General features: G+C 41.6%; 1 protein-coding gene across 1 annotated transcript; it reads left to right on the top strand.

The window, feature by feature from the left end:
• The first annotated feature begins 829 nt into the window (after positions 1–829).
• On the top strand, positions 830–19693 carry LOC131490337 (myosin regulatory light chain 12B). The gene is made up of 4 exons (XM_058692588.1): positions 830–963; positions 14510–14708; positions 17947–18108; positions 19200–19693. The coding sequence occupies exons 2-4, from the start codon at positions 14525–14527 to the stop codon at positions 19370–19372; spliced, it is 519 nt and encodes a 172-aa protein (XP_058548571.1). The 5' UTR covers positions 830–963; positions 14510–14524; the 3' UTR covers positions 19373–19693.
• The last annotated feature ends 3035 nt before the right edge of the window (positions 19694–22728 follow it).

The following is a 22728-nucleotide window of genomic DNA, read 5'->3' on the forward strand; positions in this document are numbered from 1 at the left end:
GCTCAATAAAGGTTTGCTATTGGCTTATCCTCCATTACCCAGAAATAGTGGCATTCATCTATATTAGAATGAGGGAAGTGAAGGTTATAGGCACAAACTTGTGTAATGTAGCTTCGTGGTTTCCTGTTTTGACGAAGAGCATTTTATAAATGTGTGCGCGTAATTCTCTCATCTGTTGACCCAAGGAAAGCAAAAAACATTTTGAGTAAAACTTCCTTGTGGTTGTAAGGAGAATGAAACAGTTATAGGCTAGCCGTGGTCTGTAAGGCCATAAACCTTACAATTTGAAGGCTAAATGATAGAACTCTGGCTGGAGCTCCGTTGAAAAAGAAAGGGTTTTCCAACAGGCAGGAGTCCGCCCCGCCGCCGCCCTCTTACCTTCCGCAGTATTACGCGGGACGCACCCTAATTAGTTATTTTACTTCAAGTTCATATGGAACTACGCGAGCTGTACTTTCATGTGCCAACTGTGGGAGCCCAGGGTGGGAGACCTTCGGCACCCGGGACCCCCCAAATCCTGGGGAACCGCGCCCCGCCCCACCCCACCCCACGGGGTCAAATTCCAAGCCCGGGCCGGCGCCCTGCAGCCCAGGAATGCGGAAGGGCCGCGGGAACCCGCCGCATAAGGCGGGGGAGGAGGGCGGGCCGCGGGGCTACAGCCGCACGCAGGAGGGGATGCAGCAGCCGATGCAACAGGCCACAGAAGACAACTAAAGCCCAGGCTGTGTTCTTCGGCCGCAGCCTCGCTCCTCGGCCGACACAGCGGGCTTCGCTCGGTCCTGAGCGAGAACCCCTCTTGCATCCCCCCCGTCCCGAGTTGGATCTCGCCGCGCCTTCCGGTGCGCTTTCCGGTCCACTTCTCGAGGCAGGAAGTGCCGGGCGCCGCCACTGTAGCACCAAAGCTCAGCGATCGTCGCCGTCGCTCGTCGTCTCGCGCAGACCGGGCTCTGGTGTCTGGCGGCGGTGAGTGGCCCTCGCCCCGGCGCGCGACATCCCTCGGGCCTCCCCCCTCGCCCCCCTCCCTTCCAGCCTCGCGCCCGCCGCCGGGACCCCGCCCCAATAGACCCGGACGCCGGGGACCGGGGGCTTCGGAACCTGTTGGGCTGGGCGAAGAGGGTTGATGAAGAGGCCCTGGCAGCGGCCGGGCCTGGGCCTGAACGTTGAGAGGCCGGGCAGCGCCAGGGCGGATGAAGCCGGGCTAGGGAGACGCCCTGCTGGAAGAGGTGGCTGGGTACCGGGCAGCGCGTAGACCGGCCCTGCGTCACCGGGGTGACTTCACACACCTGGTGCCTCCGACCTCCCCGCGGCCCCGCTGCCAGCACCTGCTCTGTGCCGCACACAGGGCTGGATGCTTTGGTGGGTGCAGGACTCTAGTGGTGCGTGCGTCTTTGCCTTAGGTGAAGTGTCCACGGAAACTTAAGAGAACCTGTACCGGAGTGCAAGGTTGGTACAGGCTAAAATGGAACGATGCCCATAGGAGTTGTAACTCTCACTGTGTCTTGCATCTTGTAAAGATTCAGGTCATGCGTGTTGATGGAAGAAAAGGACAAATCACAAGTCAAGAAAGATTTCCTGAAGAAAAAAATCGTAACCTCCTTGAAGACCTTAAATTCAGCCCTAGGAGGTAGAACTGAAGTATTTCTGGCAGGATCTGTGGTAGGAGGTAACAAGAGGAAAATCTCAAAAGGTGGGAATTGTGTTGGGTGAAAAGGAGACAGTGGGGAGACCAGCCTGAATGGAACAAGAACTATAATGAGTAATAGGTGGGTATAAGGGTAGATAGGTAGGTAAGTGAGACGTTTTTATGGATGTCTTGAAAACTTGGCCAGAAATAACAGATTATGTAAGAGGCATTAGGCAGTCATTTTAGATTCATTACTAAGGGAGTAATAAGAAGAAAGGGTGCTTAGAAAATTAGTTTGGCAGCCTTTGTTTAAGATGGATTTGAAATGGTCTTTTCGTAAGAGAAGAATCATAGCATTGTAGAATTCAAAAGAACCTTGAAGATTATCTTGTGAAATAGATGACTTGTCTTATAGATTATCTTTCATTTTATAATTGAGGAAATTGAAACCCAGAGAAGTGAGATAATTTGCCCAAGGTCACTTGAAGGACTCACGTGTGCCTCTCATTTTCTTTGTAAGCATTAGGTGGACTCCACTGGGCCTCATAACTAAGTGCACAGCTTTTTGTTTGTTCAGGCACTGTTCAATGAAACAGCTTCTATATTGGATGGCTTGATGTTTGTTTATGATGTATGTTTAATGAGACTGAGTTTCGACAGGATAGACTGAAACTTCTGAAGGACAGATCCCCAGGTGAGGGTTGTGGGATTAGGAAAGATAAGAGGACCTAGAGCCCATAAAGGGGGCTGATTGTCCCTCTCTTCTAGGATTCAAAGACACCAAGTACCTAGGGATGCTTTTCATTGCCAGCAGCGTTGGGATCTTCCTTACTCTGCATCTTTGCTGTGTGGTGGCATTGCTTGTTACCCCCAGCTAGCTACCCATGTTTTCATGATAGAGAATTTGAGCTGTCTATATATAGGAGAAACGGGCTAGTGGTACAGCTCTGGAGCTAGACTTCCTGAGTACAGATCCTGAATTTAAACGCTACCATTTTCCAGGTGCTTGGGTGGCTCAATCAGGCATCTGACTCTTGATTTTGGCTCACGTCATGATCTCACAGTTCCTTACTTCGAGCCTTGCTGTCAGGCTCTGCGCTGATAGCTTGGAGCCTGCTTGGGACTCTCTCTCTCTCTCTCTCTCTCTCTCTCTCTCTCTCACGCTCACTCTCTCACTCTCTCACTCTCTCACTCTCACTGCCTCTCCCCCACTTGCACTCTCTCTGTCTCTCTCTCTCTCTCTCAAAATAAATAAACTTTAAAATAAACTCTACCATTTTCTAGCTGTGTGGCTGCAGGCACAAATTGTTTATTCTCTTTGCCCTAATTCTCTCTTCTGAGAAGTGGAGATAATAGTGCTTATATCATAAGTTGTGAGGATTAAATATGTTAATACATGTGAAATGCTTAGACCAGTGCTTAGCACATACTTAGCACTCAATTATTGTCTGTTATTAGCATTGTTTCTTCCAGGCATGGAACAGGGGGTAACTGGTAAGTTTTGTTGAGGATCTCTTGAGGAAAAGTCCAGTGGAGTTTATGCTGAACCATGGGTAAATCATAGAGAAAAGATTTATTTTAGGAGTAAGATCCAGGATCTACTTTATAATGAATATATGTATATGTAATACTGTTTGTGATAGGAAGGAAGCATATGTATGTATTTGCTCTACAGATATTTATGGAGCACATGTCAAGTGTAAGGCAGTCTACTATACCACACAATCTAAGGTAAAAAAGGCTAAATGCCATAAAAATATATAGGTGAATGGCATGGCAAGAAAATATTACTGGGCAGTAAAAAAAGAATAAATCACGGATAAATGCAACAAGATAGACGAATCTCAAAAATTGAGATTTTGAGTGAAAGATATTTGAGATAGTGAAAGAAGTGAGGCATATAGAATATACACTGTATAATTCCATTTATAAGAATTTCAAAGACAGAACGAATTTATGGTTAAATTAATAAATTTCTGGTGTATAGAAATCTGAGCAATGGTTGCCTCTGGGAGAAGTCATTGACTTGGAAGGAACTTTCTGGAGTGATGTTAACATTTATAACTTGATTGGGATGGTGGTTAGATAAATGTTCACATTTACAAAAACTCATTTTTAAGATCTGTGCATTTTACCATATATACATTTCACTGCAATAAAACAAAATGATATGGGTGTTCAGGGGATGGAATGTTTACTGCCAACTGGGGTGATCATAAAACCCATAATTAAAAAATGACAGCATTATAACATATGTGGTAAATACTAAAATATGTATGCTATGGGGAAAGTTTAGCTGGTACTAAGAGGAAAGCTGTAAAAATTGTGTTTGGCTCTTTAAAAAAATACATATAATAATTTATAGACCTGATTACATATTTGCCTAAATATGTAGCATAAAAACAATGATATGTCATTAAGTATATGAGCTTAATTTTGTGGACTATTCTAGCTTGATTATATACTAAATTCCCCCTTATGATTACTGTTTTCAGACCGTTGCTCATGTAGCCAGTCATTTGATCCTCCTAATTAGCACCAACATTAGTCTTGACTACAATAATGACCATGGGAATCCATGAGAAATTTCTAAAGATTCTGTTAGACCTTGGTGAGCATGAGAATTGAATTGGAAATGACTTTAGCTTTTAGCAGAACTGCTCTCTGGTCTTCTGCATTTACTGTCAGGTCTCACCTTCTGCCTCTGCTTACAAATTGGTCTGGCTAAAAGGAGACCCCCTCAGTATCCTGACCCTAAGCATCTCCACTACCATTCTACTGTAGCTTGGCTAAAACTTGAACTCTTCATCATCCTTTTGCTCACAAAACCATCTTCTCCTTCCTCCCCAGTTACCTCTTTTTTTTTTTCTTTTTGTAAAGTAGGCTTCACGCCCAGCCGGGAGCCCAAACAACCTTGAGATCAAGACCTGAACTGAGATCAGGGGTCAGATGCTTAACCCACTGAGCTGCCCAGGTGTCCCCCCAATTACCTCATTTTGGTTTTTTTGACCAGTACCTGAGAAAAGCACAATAGTTCAAAGATAGAGCTTTTCATGAAACTCCAATTAGGAAACAAGAACTAGCAAAACAGCATAGGAATCAGAAGAACCGGATAGTGTTGATGGGAATGTTGAGGAAGTGGTGATTCTATTGAAGTTAAAAGAGGAACCCATAGAAGGGGGTGCCTGGCTGGCTCAGTCAGAGCATGCGACTCTTGATCTCAGGGGTCATGAGCTCAAGCCCCACGTTGGGGATAGCGATTACTTAAAAATAAAGAAACTTCCAGGGTGCCTGGGTGGCTCAGTCGGTTGTCCGACTTCAGCTCAGGTCATGATCTCACAGTTCATGAGTTCAAGCCCCACATCAGGCTCTGTTGACAGTGAGGAGCCTGAAGCCTGCTTCCAGTTCTGTATCTCCCTCTGTCTGCCCCTCCCGTGCTCATGCTCTGTCTCTCTCTCCCAAAAGTAAATAAACATTAAAAAAATTTTTTTTAAATAAACTTAAAGTAAATAGTATTATGAGTAATTGTGAGCTAACATTTAAAAATCTAGATGGAATGGTTAAATTACTAGAGAAATATTTTTTAAATGCCAAAAGTTAGTGCCTGGTTGGCTTGGTAGAGCATGTGACTCTTGATCTCAGGGTTGTAGGTTCAAGCCCCGTGTTGGGTATAGAGATCCCTTAAAAAAAAAAAAAAAAAAAAAAAAGGAACCCACAGAACTTGGAGAAATTGAATAGAAGGAATTAAAATTTTCTAACCAGGAATAGAAAGTTCCGTATCCAATGTAAACTTGACTGTGGCCATAATTCTGAAATAAAGGCATTGTCCTATTTTAATATTAAAGAGGTCAAGGAAACACAGTGGCTTTTTTTAGTTTTCTAGTACTATATAACGAATTATCTCAAACTCAGCACCTTAAAAAAGCAATAGTTTCTGAGGATCTGGTATTCCAAGGCAGCTGAGCTAGTGGTTCTGAGTCTCATAAGGTTGCAATCCAGATGTCAGCCAGGTTTGCAGTCATCTGAAGGAAGACCAGTCTCCAAGATGGCTGACTCATATGGCTGGTAAGTTGGTATTGGCAGCTGAAGAACCAGACACAAGAAAAGCTCTCTGTCCTCCTATTTACCTAAAAGCAGGGCATAAATTTGCATAGGTGTCCTTCCTCCCCTGTCTACCAGGAAGGACAAAGGTTATTCTCAGGAGACAACGTTAGCCTCTTATCAGCAGAGAAAGACCTGATTAAATCTACCTAACAAGCCTTACCCTGTTTGCTTGCTTTTCCTGGTAACCTTCCGTCACTAGCCTCTTCCCCTCACACACACCTGTCTTCTTTGTCTTCAGCTGAAGATGATATTTAAGCTGAGTTATTTTCATTTAAAAAAAATTTTTTTTTAGACTGAGTTATAAGCTACCTTTCTGAGTTGGCTTTTCCCTGGGTATCTCCGCTGTTACACATGTTAGTAAACTGTTTTCTTGTGAATATGTAATTACAGAAGTGGCAGCCAAGAACTCAAAAGGGTGGAAGGAAAATTATTTTACTTCTTTTCACAGGTCAACCCTTTCCACTGTTGGTGGGGACTGCGCAAGGGCATGAGAAATGTGGAGGCCCATCTTGAAGTTTGGCTACCACCGTAGCCAAGGAACAAGTTCAGATGCTCTCAGAGGCCAGGCCATCACATAAACAAATACCAACTGTGACAGGAAGATGTAGGGAGTAGTGGGGATTCCTCACTGAATACTCATTATCTATAGGAACTTATGAATGCTGGTCAATTGATTCTTTATCATACAGTTTTTCAAGACATCTGAAAGTTGTTTTCATTAAAGTAAACTTAAGTTTTTTACAATGTCGGCAAGCTAACCTAGTTAGTGAAGAAGGCATTTAAAAAGGTCATCCCTGGGAGAAGTAAGTGAACCTCCCTGCGGACTGCATATAGTTTGGCAGCTGCCAGTTTGTGACTTCTGATCTACTTATTTTATAGATGAGGAAAGTGAGGCCCAGGAAAGCTAAAATGACCAAAGGTCATGTAACTAACTTGTGAATGACAGAACTAGAATTAGTGTCCAGCTCTCTAGCATCTCCATTAAAACATGACTAAGTTTTAGGGGCGCCTGGGTGGTGCAGTCGGTTAAGCGTCCGACTTCAGCCAGGTCACGATCTCGCGGTCCGTGAGTTCGAGCCCCGCGTCAGGCTCTGGGCTGATGGCTCGGAGCCTGGAGCCTGTTTCCGATTCTGTGTCTCCCTCTCTCTCTGCCCCTCCCCCGTTCATGCTCTGTCTCTCTCTGTCCCAAAAATAAATAAAAAATGTTGAAAAAAAAAATTTTAAAAAAAACATGACTAAGTTTTAAAAGAACTAAAAGAAACTCGATGCGTAAATAACCAGTGCCTTGTAAATGGTTAACTCATTGGTTCTCAACCCTCCTGAATGGAATCACCTGATGCATTTTTTTAAATTACAAATTCCTGGGCACCACCCATCATCATTCAGTTTCAGTTAGACCAGACTAGGACTTAGGCATCAGTTTTTTTTAAACTTCCAGGGTGATTCTAATGTGCAGCCAATATTGAAACCAGAAGGTTAACTGTTGTGAGAGACAGATTTACTTGTCATATGGCGACAGCCCCTAACTGACTTAAGACATAAAGAAGGAACCCTTAAAGGAATGTCAAGGAAGTCCTAGGTAGCTGACAGAATATGCTTCATAAAAGCCAATCAAGTCATATAGGCTGGATAAAGTTCACAAGCAATTTCTGCTTATTAGTAGTGATTATCATGCCCAAGTTTTGATTTACACAACAGTATCGCAGGTGATTTTGCAGACATTTAGATCATTATCGAAATATGTTGACACCACAGCCACATATACCGGTGTTCCTATATCCCAACCCTTGTAAGTTCTGTGAACACTATATACACCTTTAGTTCACTCTATATGAGAAATTTACAAAAATAATGACATATTTAAAGAGGAAGTGAGAAGTATTTACTGCTGTTGATGGTTCTTCATTAAATTACATGCTGGTTTATATGAGGGGTTTTTTTGCTTTTTTCTTTTTTTGTAATTACAGTTTAAGAGTGGAGTTTGGTTGTTGTTTCCTGCTTAACATTTATAAGTTGAACATTAACTTGACAGTCCTAGATAAAGGTTTCAAGCCTTACCTATGATGTCAAACCAAGACCATGACTGACAGGAAATATTGTCACTTGTTTAAACCTACATTGCAGTTCCCATTTCACTGTGCAATTCTGTCCTGTACATTGGTTTCTCCAGTATCGTCTGAATTTATTGGAAAACTCAAGGATTTGAATTCAGAGGAAAGTCACTGCTCAGAAATCAGTGTTAGATTGCATTGGTCATACTGAAAGTTTTTTATATTTTGTGGTAAGTTCAAGGGGCACCTGGGTGTCTCAGTCACTTAAGCATCTGACTCTTGGTATCTGCCCAGCTGGTGATCTCACTATGGTGAAATCAGGTTCTGTGTCAGGCAGAGCATGGAGCCTGCTTGGGGTTCTCTCTCTCCCTCTCTCAAATAAATAAATAAATAAACTTAAAAAAAAATTGTGGTAAATTAAAAATATCTAAAAGAATATTTAGTACAAAGTGAAAAATACAAAGTTAGAAATAGCCTTCAATAAATGGGGCTTGGCTCCCAGGTCTGCCACTAGGTGACCTTGGGAAAGTTATTTAATTGCTTTGATCTTCAGTTTCTACATTTGTGAAGCAGGCGTGTTAAGTTTAATGCACATAATGTGCCTAGCATATGAGTCACTCAATAAATGGAATGGAGCCATAAGTTGAGTAGACCTTTAATTTTCTCCTTGGTCTTAAAGCATTTGGGGCTGGAAAAGTAGCAAGAACAAAAATATATAAGGTAACAAACTGTGTGGTGCCATGGACACATACAAGCAGTTTGGTGTTACTGAAGGAAAAGTACAAAGCAGAGAATGGCGAGAGATAAGGCTGGAGAGGTCATTCTAGAGTATGCAAAGGAGGACCTTGTGTACCATGCTTAAGAACTTGTATTCTATACTGTATGCAGAGGACAGCCAAAGATTTTTAAGGGAAAGATAAGGTCATATTCATATTCATGTGTTAGACACCACTGGCTGGAATTTAAAGGGCAGTTTAGAGGGATGAAGAAGCAAGAAGATAGGTTAGTTGGCCATAGAAATATATATATTTTTAAGTTTATTTATTTGACAGAGGCAGAGACAGCATGAGTTGGGGAGGGGCAGAGAGAGAATCCCAAGAAAGCTCCGCACTACCAGCAGAGCCCGACATGGGGCTAGAACTCACACAACCAATATCATGACCTGAGCTGAAACCAAGAGTCGGACGCTTAACTGACTAAGCCACCCAGGCACCCTGACATAAAAATATTCTACACAGAGATAATGAAGGCCCAGTTTAGGGTGGTGGGAGAGGAAAGAGGAAGATGAGCAAATCTGAGAAATAATTTAAGAGGTAGGGCTTGATTCATCAGGAAGAGGGATGAGTTAGGGATGACTCCTAAGTTTTTGGCTTGGTGAGTAGGTAAATGACAGAAAACTAAGACAATTTAGAAGTGGCAAGATAATGAATTCACTTTTCAACACATTGATTATGAGTGTCTGTGGGATGTCCAAATGAGTGCCTTTCATAAGCAGTTGGACGTTGGAGTCTGTAGCCAAGGGAAAGGTCAGGCCTGGTGATACAGATTTGGGAGCCATTGAATGTTGTCAGACCAGTGAGAGTTGATGAGATCATCCAAGGAAAGCAGAATGGAAAGAATTTTAATAAGCCATGGACTGCTAGAATATTGGGAAACATGAATACCTAGGTGAGTGGAGAAGATAAGAGCCTAACAAGAAAATGGAAGAGGACCAATCATAGAAATAGAACTGAGAGAAGAGTAAGTTGGTATCACCAAGTCAACCAAGTACTTAACGTAAACGAACCTCTCCAGTGTAACATTTAGGAGTTTCCCTCCTGAGAGTGATGAGGTTTTGGGGTGGGGTTTGTGAGGTCCGGAGCCAATGGACAAGAAAAAATTCTTGAAGTCTTTGGTGCAAAAAGGTGATTTTATTAAGGCATGGGGACAGGGCCTGTGCATTGTAAGTGTGGGGGGTTTTGGGTTTATGGAGTTGGGGTAGAGGGAGTTCCAAAGAGACTTTCACATACTAAAGACTTACTGGAGGCCTAGCTATTATTTAATGTCAACCTAAGGTTGTTTTTCCCTCTAGCAAAGCATTAACATTAAGTCACAGGGAGTTCCTGGACTTCAGGCTATGGTGGGATTGCCTTTTTCTGGTCAACTGGTGGGGACTCTTATCAGTTTAACCATTTGGGTGTTTTTTGTTTGTTTATTTTGGGGTTTTTTGTCCTTTCCTGGTTTTGGGTAGCCTGGAGTGTCCCAAGGAGTATCATACATGTCCCACCTGGGTGGGGGGCGGGGGGGAGCTGTTGGCCTGCACTTTGCCCTCAGCTTGCCCCATGTTACTTCATCAGGAGTGGAAGGTATACAAGGTTGGGAACCTTGCATTCTCTTTCCATTTTGGACAGTTCATTTCTACTGTTACTGTTCACCAAGGCCAGAAGGGATTTGGCAGTTTGAAAGCAGTTGCAGTAGAGGGGAGAAAAGCCAGATTGTGGTGGGTTGAGAGTGAGTGGGAAGTGAGAAAGTAGAGAAAGCCAAGATACTTATCTCAGAAGAAAAGGAGAAAGAGGATGGTAGTTTCTTTTGGGGGTAGAGTTCTTTTGAGATTGATTGTTTTGCTACAACTTGGCCTCACTCTTCAGCTGATATTCTATTATCAGCTCATATTTTATGTGCATATGTGTGTAGTGTCTATAGGTACCTTATATGTGTATAAATGTGTACTATTTAAAATGTGTACTATTTTAGGGGCACCTGGGTGGCGCAGTCGGTTAAGCGTCCGACTGCAGCCAGGTCACGATCTCGCGGTCCGTGAGTTCGAGCCCCGCGTCAGGCTCTGGGCTGATGGCTCAGAGCCTGGAGCCTGTTTCCCTTTCTGTGTCTCCCTCTCTCTCTGCCTCTCCCCCGTTCATGCTCTGTCTCTCTCTGTCCCAAAAATAAATAAAAAACGTTGAAAAAAAAATTAAAAATAAAATAAAATAAAAAAATAAAATGTGTACTATTTTAACATGAAGTAACGAAAAATTTTTTTATTTTTAGTGTTTATTTTTGAGAGCGAGGCAGAGAGAGAGGGAGACACAGAATCTGAAGCAGGCTCCAGGCTCCGAGCTGTCAGCACAGAGCGTGATGTGGGGCTTGAACCCACGAACCGTGAGATAATGACCCGAGCCAAAGTCGGATGCTTAACTGACTGAACCACCCAGGCGCCCCAGGAAGAAAAAAAAAAAAAAAAAAAACACACTTTTAAAAGAAATTGTGGTGTTATATTGAGCCTATTATCTGCTCTGTAACATATTTTGATTAGGGTCATTTAGTGAATTGCTCTTGTCTTTCGCTTTCCTTCCCTGTTTCCTTCACTATAGGGGTCAGACTTGGCTCACCATCTAAGGGCTTTTCCAGCCTTGTTGGTTACTTCCCCATTCTCTCTCACAGGCATTTCCCCTAATAAAAAAATTTTGCGTGTTTAATCCCATCTTGGCAGCAGCTTCCTGAACTCCAAATAAGCTTCAGAAATGTTTAAATATTTTGGGTAGCTGTAAGGTTAGCATGACACAACCAATTTTTTTTTAAATAAAAATTTACTCTTTGGGAGTTTTTTCTCAGTGACTATTACAAACATAATTTGTGGATACTGAGAGAACTGATTCTTGCCTTCCTATTTACTGTCTTATGTACATATTATGACTTGAAGAAATAGAATCTTGGGATTTTTAGCATGAAAAAATTTTGATCCAACAGTTTTGGAATGGGAAGAAGAATTAAAGCATAGTCAAGTGCCTTGCTGGTGGACCACATTCTGTCTCTAACCTTCAATATAACTAAGCTGAAATAAGCTAAGTTATAGGACAGAAGAGAAAATTAACATTTATTCAGGACAAGTATGTGGGGTAGGGAAGGAGTTCGAATGTTAGAATGAGAAACTCTAAGGCTGATGTACTTCAACCTGCACCACTAAGCCAAGCTTTAGAATACCCAGTGGTGTATTTTTTTGAATTGAAAAAAGAAAAGTAAACAATGTAGATTAAAAGTCCAAGACTCGAGCATGCAACTCTTGATCTCAGGGTTGTGAATTCAAGCCCCACATTGAGTGTAGAGATTACAATCTTAAAAACAGTACCAAAAAAATTAAGTCTAAGACTAAAAGTCCTAGAGACCCAGGTCCAAAATTGCCTTGGTCAGCCATTGTCCCATCCAGTCATCTGCTTTCACACTATGGGGCTACAGAATTAGAGAACAGTCCCCAAGACCACCCTCATTTCTGACACCGGTTGCAAGTTTGGGTCCCCAAGACAACCCTTAGTTTTGATAATTTTGCTAGGATTCACAGAACTCATTAAAAGCTGTTGTACCGTTAGTTATGGTTTATTACAGTAAAAGGGTTCAGATTGAAATCAGCCAAGGGAAGAGATGTATGTTGCATAGTCCAGGAGCATTCCAAATGCAGAGCCCCCAGTTGTCCTCTTCCTTGGACAGTGTTGACCCCTCCTGGCAATAAGATGTGACAATATGCATGGTGTATTGCCAACTAGGAAGGCTTACTTGATCTCTGATATCCATAGTTTTTACTGGGGCTCTATCACATAAATGCTGTCAGCTGCTCTGTGGCTGACCTCAGTCTCCAGCCCCTTGAGTGGTCAAACTGATAACACATGACCCAAAGCCCTCACAATAAATTACATTATTAGGCTGTCTGATATGACCCAAGACCCTGATATCAGCAGGACATTCCACAGGCTTAGAGATTACCTCCCAGGAGCAGAGGGAAAAGGCCAAGACTCTCATTGAGCAAAATTGTTTACTACACAGGGCCATTGATTTTATATTTTAACCTAAATAATACCTATCTCATAGGGCAATTGTGAAGATGGAATAAGACATTGGATTGAAAAATGGCTCTGGTGCCTCTGGGTTTTCCAAGATAATATGTAACTAGTAATGGTGGAGCTGAGATTTGAACTCAGGACTTTCTAATCCCAAAGCTGATAGTATTTTTGTGTTGCGTTTATCTACATTATTTGAAACTGCAAATAAAAAATGGAATGAAATGTGTTTATTCTATTTGACATTTATGGGGTGCTTGGGTGGCTCAGTCAGCTAAACGTCGGACTTCAGCACAGGCCATGAACTCGAGCCCCGCATCGGGCTCTGTGCTGAGAGCTGAGAGCCTGGAGCCTGCTTCAGATTCTGTGTCTCCATCTCTCTCTGCCCCTCCCCCACTCATGCTCTGCCTCTCTCTCTCTGTCAAAAATAAACAAACATTAAAAAAAAATGACTCTAAATTATTGATGGCTTTCAATAGAGTGTTGGAGGCTGCCACCAAAGCCATATTACAGAGAATTGAGGAGTGACTGAAAAGATGAGAAAATGAAAATAGTTGAGTATTACACTGGTATTCTAAAAGTTTTGTCAAAGGAAAGGGGAAATGTCAAAGGAAGGGATGCAAGATTGAGTCATAGGTTTTGGGATGCCTGGCTGGCTCAGTCAATAGAGCATGTGACTCTCGATCTTAGGGTCCTGAGTTCGAGCCTTGTGTTGGGCACAGAGATGACTTTTAAAAAGTAATGAAAGAAGAGTAGCTTTTGATAATTTTTTAAAGATGAGAGCCTTTGAACATGTACCATACGGTGACTATACTAGTCTCTACAAATGTCCTCTCATTTAAGTCTCACTTGCACTGAACTAGAGGCTGTGTTTTGCTGTAAAACTGAAGATCGAGTGAGCTTCCCTGGTTTCCACACTGTTTTGAAAAACCAAGATTCAGAGAGCTTATGCAATATTGGTAATAAAATGGAGTAAAAAGAAGAGTGCCTATTGTATAGGATTGTTATGAGGATTCAATGGGACAATCCTTGTAAAAAGTAAAATGTCAGCTTTGGAGCATTTCTCTTTAGGAGAGCCCCAAACCCTCTTAACGGTGCTTGGCACATAGTAAGCTACTCAGTAAATGCTGGCTATTGGTATGTATTTTTAAACTAATTTCCACTCAATAAAAATGGGTTTCATGGAATTTGGGGCAACCTATATAATAATTTCTGTTTCTTAAAATTTTCAAAACTGCTTTTTTCCTAGCCATTTAACTGTCACATTGGAAATAAAGCTTAAATGTATATGTATTCCTACCCAATTGAAGTAATAATTCTACAGTAACCTATTTTTATTCACTGGGGTGCCTGGGTGGCTCACTTGGTTAAGCATCTGACTCTTGATTTCTGCTCAGGTCATGATTTCATGGTTCGTGGGGTCAAACCTTACATCAGCACAGAGCCCACTTGGGAGTGTCTCTCTCTCTCTCTCTCTCTCTCTCTCTCTCTCTCTCTCTCTCTCTCTCTCTCCCCCTCCCCCCCCATGCTCTTTCCCCTCCCCACCCCACCCACACCCTCCCCCCCACCGTCACTCTCCCTCAAAATAAATTTTTTTTTTTTAATTTTTTTTCAACGTTTTTAATTTATTTTTGGGACAGAGAGAGACAGAGCATGAACGGGGGAGGGGCAGAGAGAGAGGGAGACACAGAATCGGAAACAGGCTCCAGGCTCCAAGCCATCAGCCCAGAGCCTGACACGGGGCTCGAACTCACGGACCGCGAGATCGTGACCTGGCTGAAGTCGGACGCTTAACCAACTGTGCCACCCAGGCGCCCCAATATTCTTTTTAAAAGATATTTTTACTTGCTAACTTCTAGGTGTTACAGGTTCTTTTTTATGTTTTATGAATTCTCCTTTGCTTTGTTTCTTCTTTTTAACTCTAGAATTAAATAGCCACCATGTCGAGCAAAAAGGCAAAGACCAAGACCACCAAGAAGCGTCCCCAGCGTGCAACATCCAATGTGTTCGCCATGTTTGACCAGTCACAGATTCAGGAATTCAAAGAGGCCTTCAACATGATTGATCAGAACAGAGATGGTTTCATTGACAAGGAAGATTTGCATGATATGCTTGCTTCTCTAGGTAGACTTTTATATCCTTAATATGCCCACTTCCCCAAAATAATAATTCAGTGTTTTCTGAATTATTTTTTGCATCATGAGTAAGTATTCCTCAAAGGCTTATTGAGAGATGTCTGGGTGGGAAGTGCCATGTTGGGATTGGCCAGTCATAAGAGGATTTTATTTATAACTTTTTTATAATTGAAGAAAATAAAATGTAAAAATAACAAGATTTAAAGCAAACATAAACTGCCCTCTGGTTGTCCGGGCACCTTACTTGGTTTTATGGGTGTTAATTTATTATTCCTTGTATGATTTTGTTGTTTGTTGTGATCTTAAAAAGAAAGATGGGAGGGAAGGTCTTCCATGTTCTATCCCAAGTCAGCAGTGACTTTACAGTTGGAAATGGCAAACCTAGGAGTTCTCTATCGACTGGGCAGGGAAGGGAGTGCACGTCACAGATAGCCTACAGTTAGGCTCTGTCTGCACTCTGGAGTTTTCTTATGCTTGACTGTTAACCAGAACAGGGGCCACAGGGCAAAAAATGAGGGTGTTATTTTTTTCCCTCTTAGTAACACAACATAATTTTGTTCCTCTGTTTTATTTTTTTTTTCTGATATATTATTTTGAAAAAAATACTTTTTAAGATTTTATTTTTAAGTAATCTGTATGCCCAACGTGGAGCCTGAACTCATGATGACAAGATCAAGAGGTACATGCTCAAAAAAAAAAAAAAAGCAAAATGAAGTTGCAATGCTCTTTTGACTGAGCTAGCCAGGAGTCCCTATTTTGAAAATTTTTAAGCCTGCAAAAAGTTGAAAGAACAGTGTAATGAACATGCATACACCCTTTACCTAGATGCACCAATAGTTAACATTTTGCAACATTTTCTTTAGTCAGAGTGAGAGTAGAATCAGGATACTGAACTAAGTTATTGCCTTGGAGGTAGTTTGGATCCCAGTGCTTTTCACACTCAAAATAGCTAAGTGTATGCTTTTTGGGTGCGCCACTAGGGAAGAAGGCCACAGAAGAAAATTGAAGGACTTAGTTGTATTACAAAGATTGAACACTCAAACCTGTGCCCTCTCATAATAGACGCTCAGTTAATCTTTGTTGGATGAGTGAGGGATGGTAGAGTAAGAGGCTGACTTTAGGGCCTTCCATTTTAGGGAGCCCCATGCCTTTAAAGGTTCGTATTTATTTATCTTTCAGATCAACAAATTATATTGGATGCCTTGAATGGGTTCATAGGTGCTTAGCCTAAACCAATTCATTTTTAATCCCCGTGTCTTTCCTGTACCCATGTTCTCTTGACACCTTTGGGTTAGACTTTTTCCCAAAAAATTGGGGCAAGAGAGTTGAATTAAACTTGAAGGTAGAAAAGTAGATCTTTTTAGCTCCTTTCACTTACTCAGTGAATCTTAAAATTAATTTTGGGCTAATTTTTGTATTGGTATGTTGAATAGGTGTAATGAGTGAGACAAGTAATCTATAGTAAGACAGATGCCAACTTGGCATTCATATTTCGCCCAAACTCCCAGGATGAAAACTACGTATGAACCACAGTTCTAGATTTGATTGTTAGCACTTAGTTAGGTATAATATTCTCCTTAGATATGAACATCTAACTTAAGGTATTCTTTTCATAGAGAATCATTACAAACAATGTTGGGAGGGACTTTTCAGAAACCAAGTTTAACCAGTCCATTTCACTGATCAAAAAAATAAACCCTAGACAACTGCTTCCTTTTCTCAAGTAGCAAGGCTAGTGGCAGAACTGGGATTCAAACCCACAATTCTAGATGCTTCCTTCTTTCACAGCTACTTTTCCTATACCATGGGGGGGCCTCACAAATGCCTGGACAAAGAGGAGCCCTTTGTTATTCCTACCGTGACTGGCCCTTCCCGGGGACTTTCTCCTAACTTCAAAGGAAGGGTCAGGGGAATCTCCCTCCATAGGGAGAAGCGTTCTTAGTTGGAACCGAGATTGAGATTTCCCATTATGAGCAATACTAAACTAGTTCTGCCATATGAGTAAACAGCATTTGCATATATGTCTGGCCACTGAGTAATAGATACTATTGTTCAAAATGAGCTCAGGATTCTAAGCCAACCTAGTAGTTTTAGCTTAAATGACCAACTTATAAATAACATTTTTGAAAATACTAATTCATGGGCAACTGTGCCACAATTGGAAATATGAATATTTCAAGACGCCTTGGTGGCTCAGTCGGGTAAGCATCTGACTTCAGTTCAGGTCGTGATCTCATAGTATGAGTTCAAGCCCCACATCGGGCTCTCTGCTGTCAGCGCTGAGCCCACTTCAGATCCTCTGTCCCTCGTCCTCCCTGCCTCTCTCTCAAAAACATTTAAAAAAAAGAAATATGAATTATTTCAAATTTTTAAGCAACTGGCATTGAAATGCCCTGATGGACAGGGCGCCTGGGTGGCTCAGTCGGTTAAGCGGCCGACTTCGGCTCAGGTCATGATCTCGCGGTCCGTGAGTTTGAGCCCCGCGTCGGGCTCTGTGCTGACGGCTCAGAGCCTGGAGCCTGTTTCAGATTCTGTGTCTCCCTCTCTCTCTGACCCTCCCCCGTTCATGCTCTGTCTCTCTCTGTCTCAAAAATAAAATAAATGTTAAAAAAAAAAAAAAATTAAAAAAAAAAAAAAAAAAAAGTAATGCCCTGATGGACCTTTATTTAACATTATCAACATTCAAGATGTAAAACTGTGGCATTGCCTGGTTCATGGGTTCAGGTGCTTGTTTTTCTTTTTTTGTTTATTTGTTTGTTTTTAGAAAGGGTGCTAGCATGTAAGCAACAGAGGGGCAGAGGGAGAAAGAGAGAATCCCAAGCAGGTGCCACGTCTAGTGCAGAGCCTGATGCAGGGCTCAATCTTACCACTGTAAGATCTTGACCTGAGTTGGAATCAGAAGTCCAGTGCCTAACTGAGCCACCCAGGTGACCCTCTGGTGCTTGTTTTTGATGAAAAATAGTGAAGGAAAAGTTGCAGAAAGTATCAATGAATGAAAAACACGCAACCTAAGCCCACAATACATTTTTATAATGATGTATCAAAGATTTTTTTACATTGTCAAAAATTTGTCTTTTTAAAATGTCCTTATTGCAAGTTAATTGAAAAAAATAGTTTCATGTGATGATGATGTAACTTAAAAATATGCTGGGAGCATAACAATAACAAATAATTATGTGTTGAAATGAGTTCTTTGTCCTTTAATGTTAAAATGTAAAATCTTACAGGGAAGAATCCAACTGATGCATACCTTGATGCCATGATGAATGAGGCTCCGGGGCCCATAAATTTCACCATGTTCCTTACGATGTTTGGTGAGAAGTTAAACGGCACAGATCCGGAAGATGTCATCAGAAATGCTTTTGCTTGCTTTGATGAAGAAGCAACTGGTGAGTGCTCTTTGTTCATGCCCACCCTCATTCCAAACTATATGAAATACTTCTTAGGAAATGAAAAAACCGAGTAAAATATAACTATTTATTTATTTATTTATTTAAGTTTATTGATTTTGAGACAGAGAAAGAGTGCGGTTGAGACAGGGGCAGAGAGAGAGGGAGAGAGAGCATCCCAAGTAGACCCTGCACTGTTAGCACAGAGCCCGACATGGGGCTCAACCCACAAACCACAAAATCATGACCTGAACTGAAGTCGGACACTTAACTGACTGAGCCACCCTGGTGCAACCCCCCCCCCTTTTTTTTTTTGAATAAAATATAACTTAAAAAAAAAAATGAATCAACTATCATTTATAGTAGGACAGTATGACCGAGAATGGGTAGGTCACAGGTATGTGGGTCATAAAGCTCCCGGTTTGAGGTGTTAATCTTTGAATTTGGTTCTGAGCTTCCTGAAAGCCAAATGGAGAATTGTCTGTTGAATAGTATTTCTTAGACAATAAAAACTACTTTTCAAGAGACTGTCAGTCTCTCCAAAAATTATAGGGAACTAACTTGAACAATTAAAATATTTTTTTGTCTCTCATTTTAAATCGTAAAGCCTAGCTATTCACATTTTCTTACTCCTCTCCTTTTCCCCTTTGCTTTCCATTAACCGTCTCCTCAGCCACCCACACACTTCCTCAGATGTACCTTGCAACCTCCTTCCTGCTTTCGTCTCCAGACTTGTCATAACCGCACTACCCCTCTGGCACATTTGGTCTTGGCCGGTACTGTCCATTTTTCTGGGCAACTGCCTTTTTGTTTTCCTTTACATCTCTGATATACAGAGGGTTTTTGTTTTCCTCCCCTAGAGAAAAACACTTGCTTCAAATTAATTGTGTAAGCATTATAACCTATAAACTGAGTCTTTAAAATGAAAGAACTCTCAAAGATGATGTAGTTACATATTGCCTTAGTTCACTAGTTTCTTTTGTTCACATAAACGTGGATATTCTGAAATTTTTTTTAACACTGACCTAGCTTAGAAATGAACCATTCAGTGCCAGGAAGTGTTTGTGACTCCTGTTTCTACTGCCTTCCAGGCACCATCCAGGAAGACTACCTGAGAGAGCTGCTGACAACAATGGGAGACCGGTTTACGGATGAAGAGGTGGACGAGCTGTACAGAGAAGCGCCTATCGACAAAAAGGGGAATTTCAATTACATCGAGTTCACGCGCATCCTTAAACATGGAGCAAAAGACAAAGATGATTGAAAGAACTTCAGCTAAAACCTTCCAATTGCTTTGTCTTCCTCTGTTTTATCTCCTAGACACTGTCCCCCACCCGCATAGACCTGTTGCATGCAACTTAGTTTCACGGCTTTGCCTCTTTTTTTGATGTATTTATTCTAGACCTTTCTGCCATTTAGCACTTGTATAATCAGACTACAAATGGGGTTGAGGTTGTAAATTGTTCTGAAAAAGAGATTGCGAATAAAAATCAACAAATGTGAAAGCCCAGGAAAATATATCCGGTATTTCTGGTTTTGCTGGATTTTTACATTTTTATATAATAAAACACTATTTTGAAATAAAGATTATGGTGACTCAAATGGAATATAATGGAAAGTAGTTGGGGCAGTCTTTTTTTTTTTTTTTTTTTTTTTTTCAGATTTTCAAGTTCACAGATTTCAAATTTCATGGTAAAGCTGATTTTTCAATTATGTGGGACAATGTTCTTCAGAACTTAAAAAAAAAATTTTTTTTTAATGTCTATTTGTTTTTGAGATAGAGAGAGACACAGAGTGTGAGCGGGGGAGGGTCAGAGAGAGAGGGAGACACAGAGTCCGAATCGGGCTCCAGTCTCTGAGCTGTCAGCACAGAGCCCGACGTGGGGCTCCAACTCACAAACTGCGAGATCATGACGTGAGCCGAAGTCAGCCTCCCAACTGACTGAGCCTCCCAGGTGCCCCTTCAGAGCTTTTAAGTACAAATTAACATCATTATTCAGTAAAAACTCATACCTTTGTGTTTTTAATGCTTTTTAGTAAGGTAGATGTTTATTGAATGATAAATATAGAATATATCTGAGGAAACATTGAACAGTTTATGGAGCTTAGAGCCTAAGAAGATTCTGATGAATAGTTATTACTAACATTTGCTATGTGTGAATCACTGCACACAGATGATTTTCACTGACTTCCCGACAATCTTGTGAGATAGATTTTTATTAGTGCTGTATTTCAGGTGAGGGAACTGAGTTCTGCATAGTTGAGTGATTGATCAGAGTCACTTGTGGTAAGCGAGAGGTGGGATTCCAACCTGCGTGCCTAACTCCAGAGTTTATAGTCCTGCAGCCCCCCTGTGCTGTTTGCAAAAAGCCCCAAATGCTTAAAAGGTCAAGACCTGTCCATTACATTCTAACATAATTTTGTAGTCATTGAAATTTAAAATAACTTGCAGAAATTGATTTGAACAGAATTTCAGGAAAGTATCCAGTTAAAAAACAGATTTTAAGCAATACTATGTTTGAAGGCAGTTCATGTAGTATATAAACTATAGACTATAGGCAAGGACTGAAGAACAGACAAGGCTGCTATGGAGTTCATTTAAAATCCTCAAAGCCAGACAATGTAATAGAGAAAAAAACCTTAAAAAAAACCAAACTAGGTTTTCCCAATTTTGTTCAACACCTCTCTCTCTCTTAAAAGTGTCGTTTCGGTATTTTATCTGCTAGAAATCAATGCACTTACATACCATGTAATACTTGCCGCCGCTTAATTTTTCTGGGCATCCTTTCCATCCTCTTTAAAATGAGTGAGCAGTTTCACTGTCATGGTCTAGTATAGTGCTCTGCACTTCATGAGAGCTTTCACATTTATCATCTGATCCTCACAGCTCACAAGGTAGATAGGGCAGATGTTATTCCTGCTTTTTTTATGAGAGCTGAAGTTTAGAAAAGCCAAAGCACATGTCCAAGCTTAAGGTCACCATGCGGTATCAAACCAGGTGGAGAATCGTTATATGTTTAAGGGGAAAATCTGAGATAATCTTGATCATCATTAAACCAATATTTATCAGTCACCTGTTATGTACCAGGCACTTCTTTTTTTTTTTTTTTTAATTTTTTTTCTTTAACATGTATTTTTGAGAGAGAAACAGCACGAGTGGGGGAAGGGCAGAAAGATAGGGAGACAGAATCTGAAGCAGACTCTAGGCTCTTGAGCAGTCAGCACAGAATCCCACGCGGGGCTCAAACCCATGAACTGAGATCATGATCTGAGTCAAAGTCGGACGCTAAACCGACTGAGCCACTCAGGTGTCCCTGCCAGGCACGGTTCTAAGTTTTGGGGGTAATGGGGGGAGGCAGGACAAAGGTGCTGCCCTCTTGGAGCTCACATTCACTGATGAGAGGCAGGGTCAGTAAGCCATATCACATAAGTGCTGTGGGACAAAGAACAGAGCAAGTGTAGCAGAGGGCCTCTGAGAAGTGACATTAAGCAGAGATCTGCATGACAAGAAAGAGGTTCCCCTCTTACCACTCACAAGACTCCTTTCAGCGCATGCTATAGCAAGAGCATTGGGAGAGCCCAGAAGGACAAGAATGGTATTTGCTGTTTAGTCTAAGTGCAGAATCCTAGGGCTTTGGGCAGTGAAGAAATGTGAGATTTTTAAAAACTTAACCTTGCTGCTGTGTATGGAAAGGAGGGGCAAGGAGCGTCTGGGTGGCTCAGTCAGTTAAGGGTCTGACTCTTGCTCTCAGCTCAGGTCATGATCTCAGGGTCTTGAGTTCAAGCCCTGCGTTGGGCTCCGTGCTGGGTGTGAAGCCTACTTAAAAGAAAAGAAAAGAGAGGACAGGGGAGGGGAGGAGCGGAGAGGAAAGGAGAGGAAAGGAAAGAAAGGAGGGGCTAGAGTAGAAACAAAAACAATAAGGCTTCCAGTTAGGAGACTACCGCTGTCATCCAGGTAAGACACAGGGGCGGCTCAGACTCCCGAAATAGTAGAGGAGGTGGTTGTAAAACATCTCTCCTTGTCTATTTCCTCTCCTTCAACCCTGCCTTGTCGCTGTCTCCCTAATATTATTCTAACTGCCATCAAGCTTTTTAAAAATCAGTTGTTCTTAATATCTTATGTTGACCTGCCTATCCCATTCTGTTTGCTATAGTATCTATAAAGAGAGTTGTGGAATCCGGTAATAGAAGGCACCTAGGTTAGGACCTTGTTCTTTTCTGGTCAATTAATAAATGAAAACTCTATACAGTATCGTTCTCTTTTTTGAGAATCACATAGTGATGGTCTCTTAAGTTGACAGTTGATCTTCTGGCTATCACACTGGGGATGTGTGGATGTTTGTGCATAATCATGCAGTTGAAACTGTGCTGAATGTTTACTATGTACTAAGCATGTTACCCTACTGCCCTTTCAGATAGGGACTGTATTTGTATTACTCCTGTTCTAAAAATGAAGCACTGAGGAGCAGAGAAGTACCTTACCAAGGTTACACAGCTGGTGGGCAATGGGGCTGTTATTTGAGTTCTGGCAGTCTAGTTCCAGAACCTGCCCTCCCAGGAAAATGATTATTGGGAATAACACCATTTAGTTTCTTACCATCATTAAAGCATTAAAGAAGA

Source organism: Neofelis nebulosa, chromosome 11, assembly GCF_028018385.1.
Source record: "Neofelis nebulosa isolate mNeoNeb1 chromosome 11, mNeoNeb1.pri, whole genome shotgun sequence".
NCBI classification, from domain to species: Eukaryota; Metazoa; Chordata; class Mammalia; order Carnivora; family Felidae; genus Neofelis; species Neofelis nebulosa.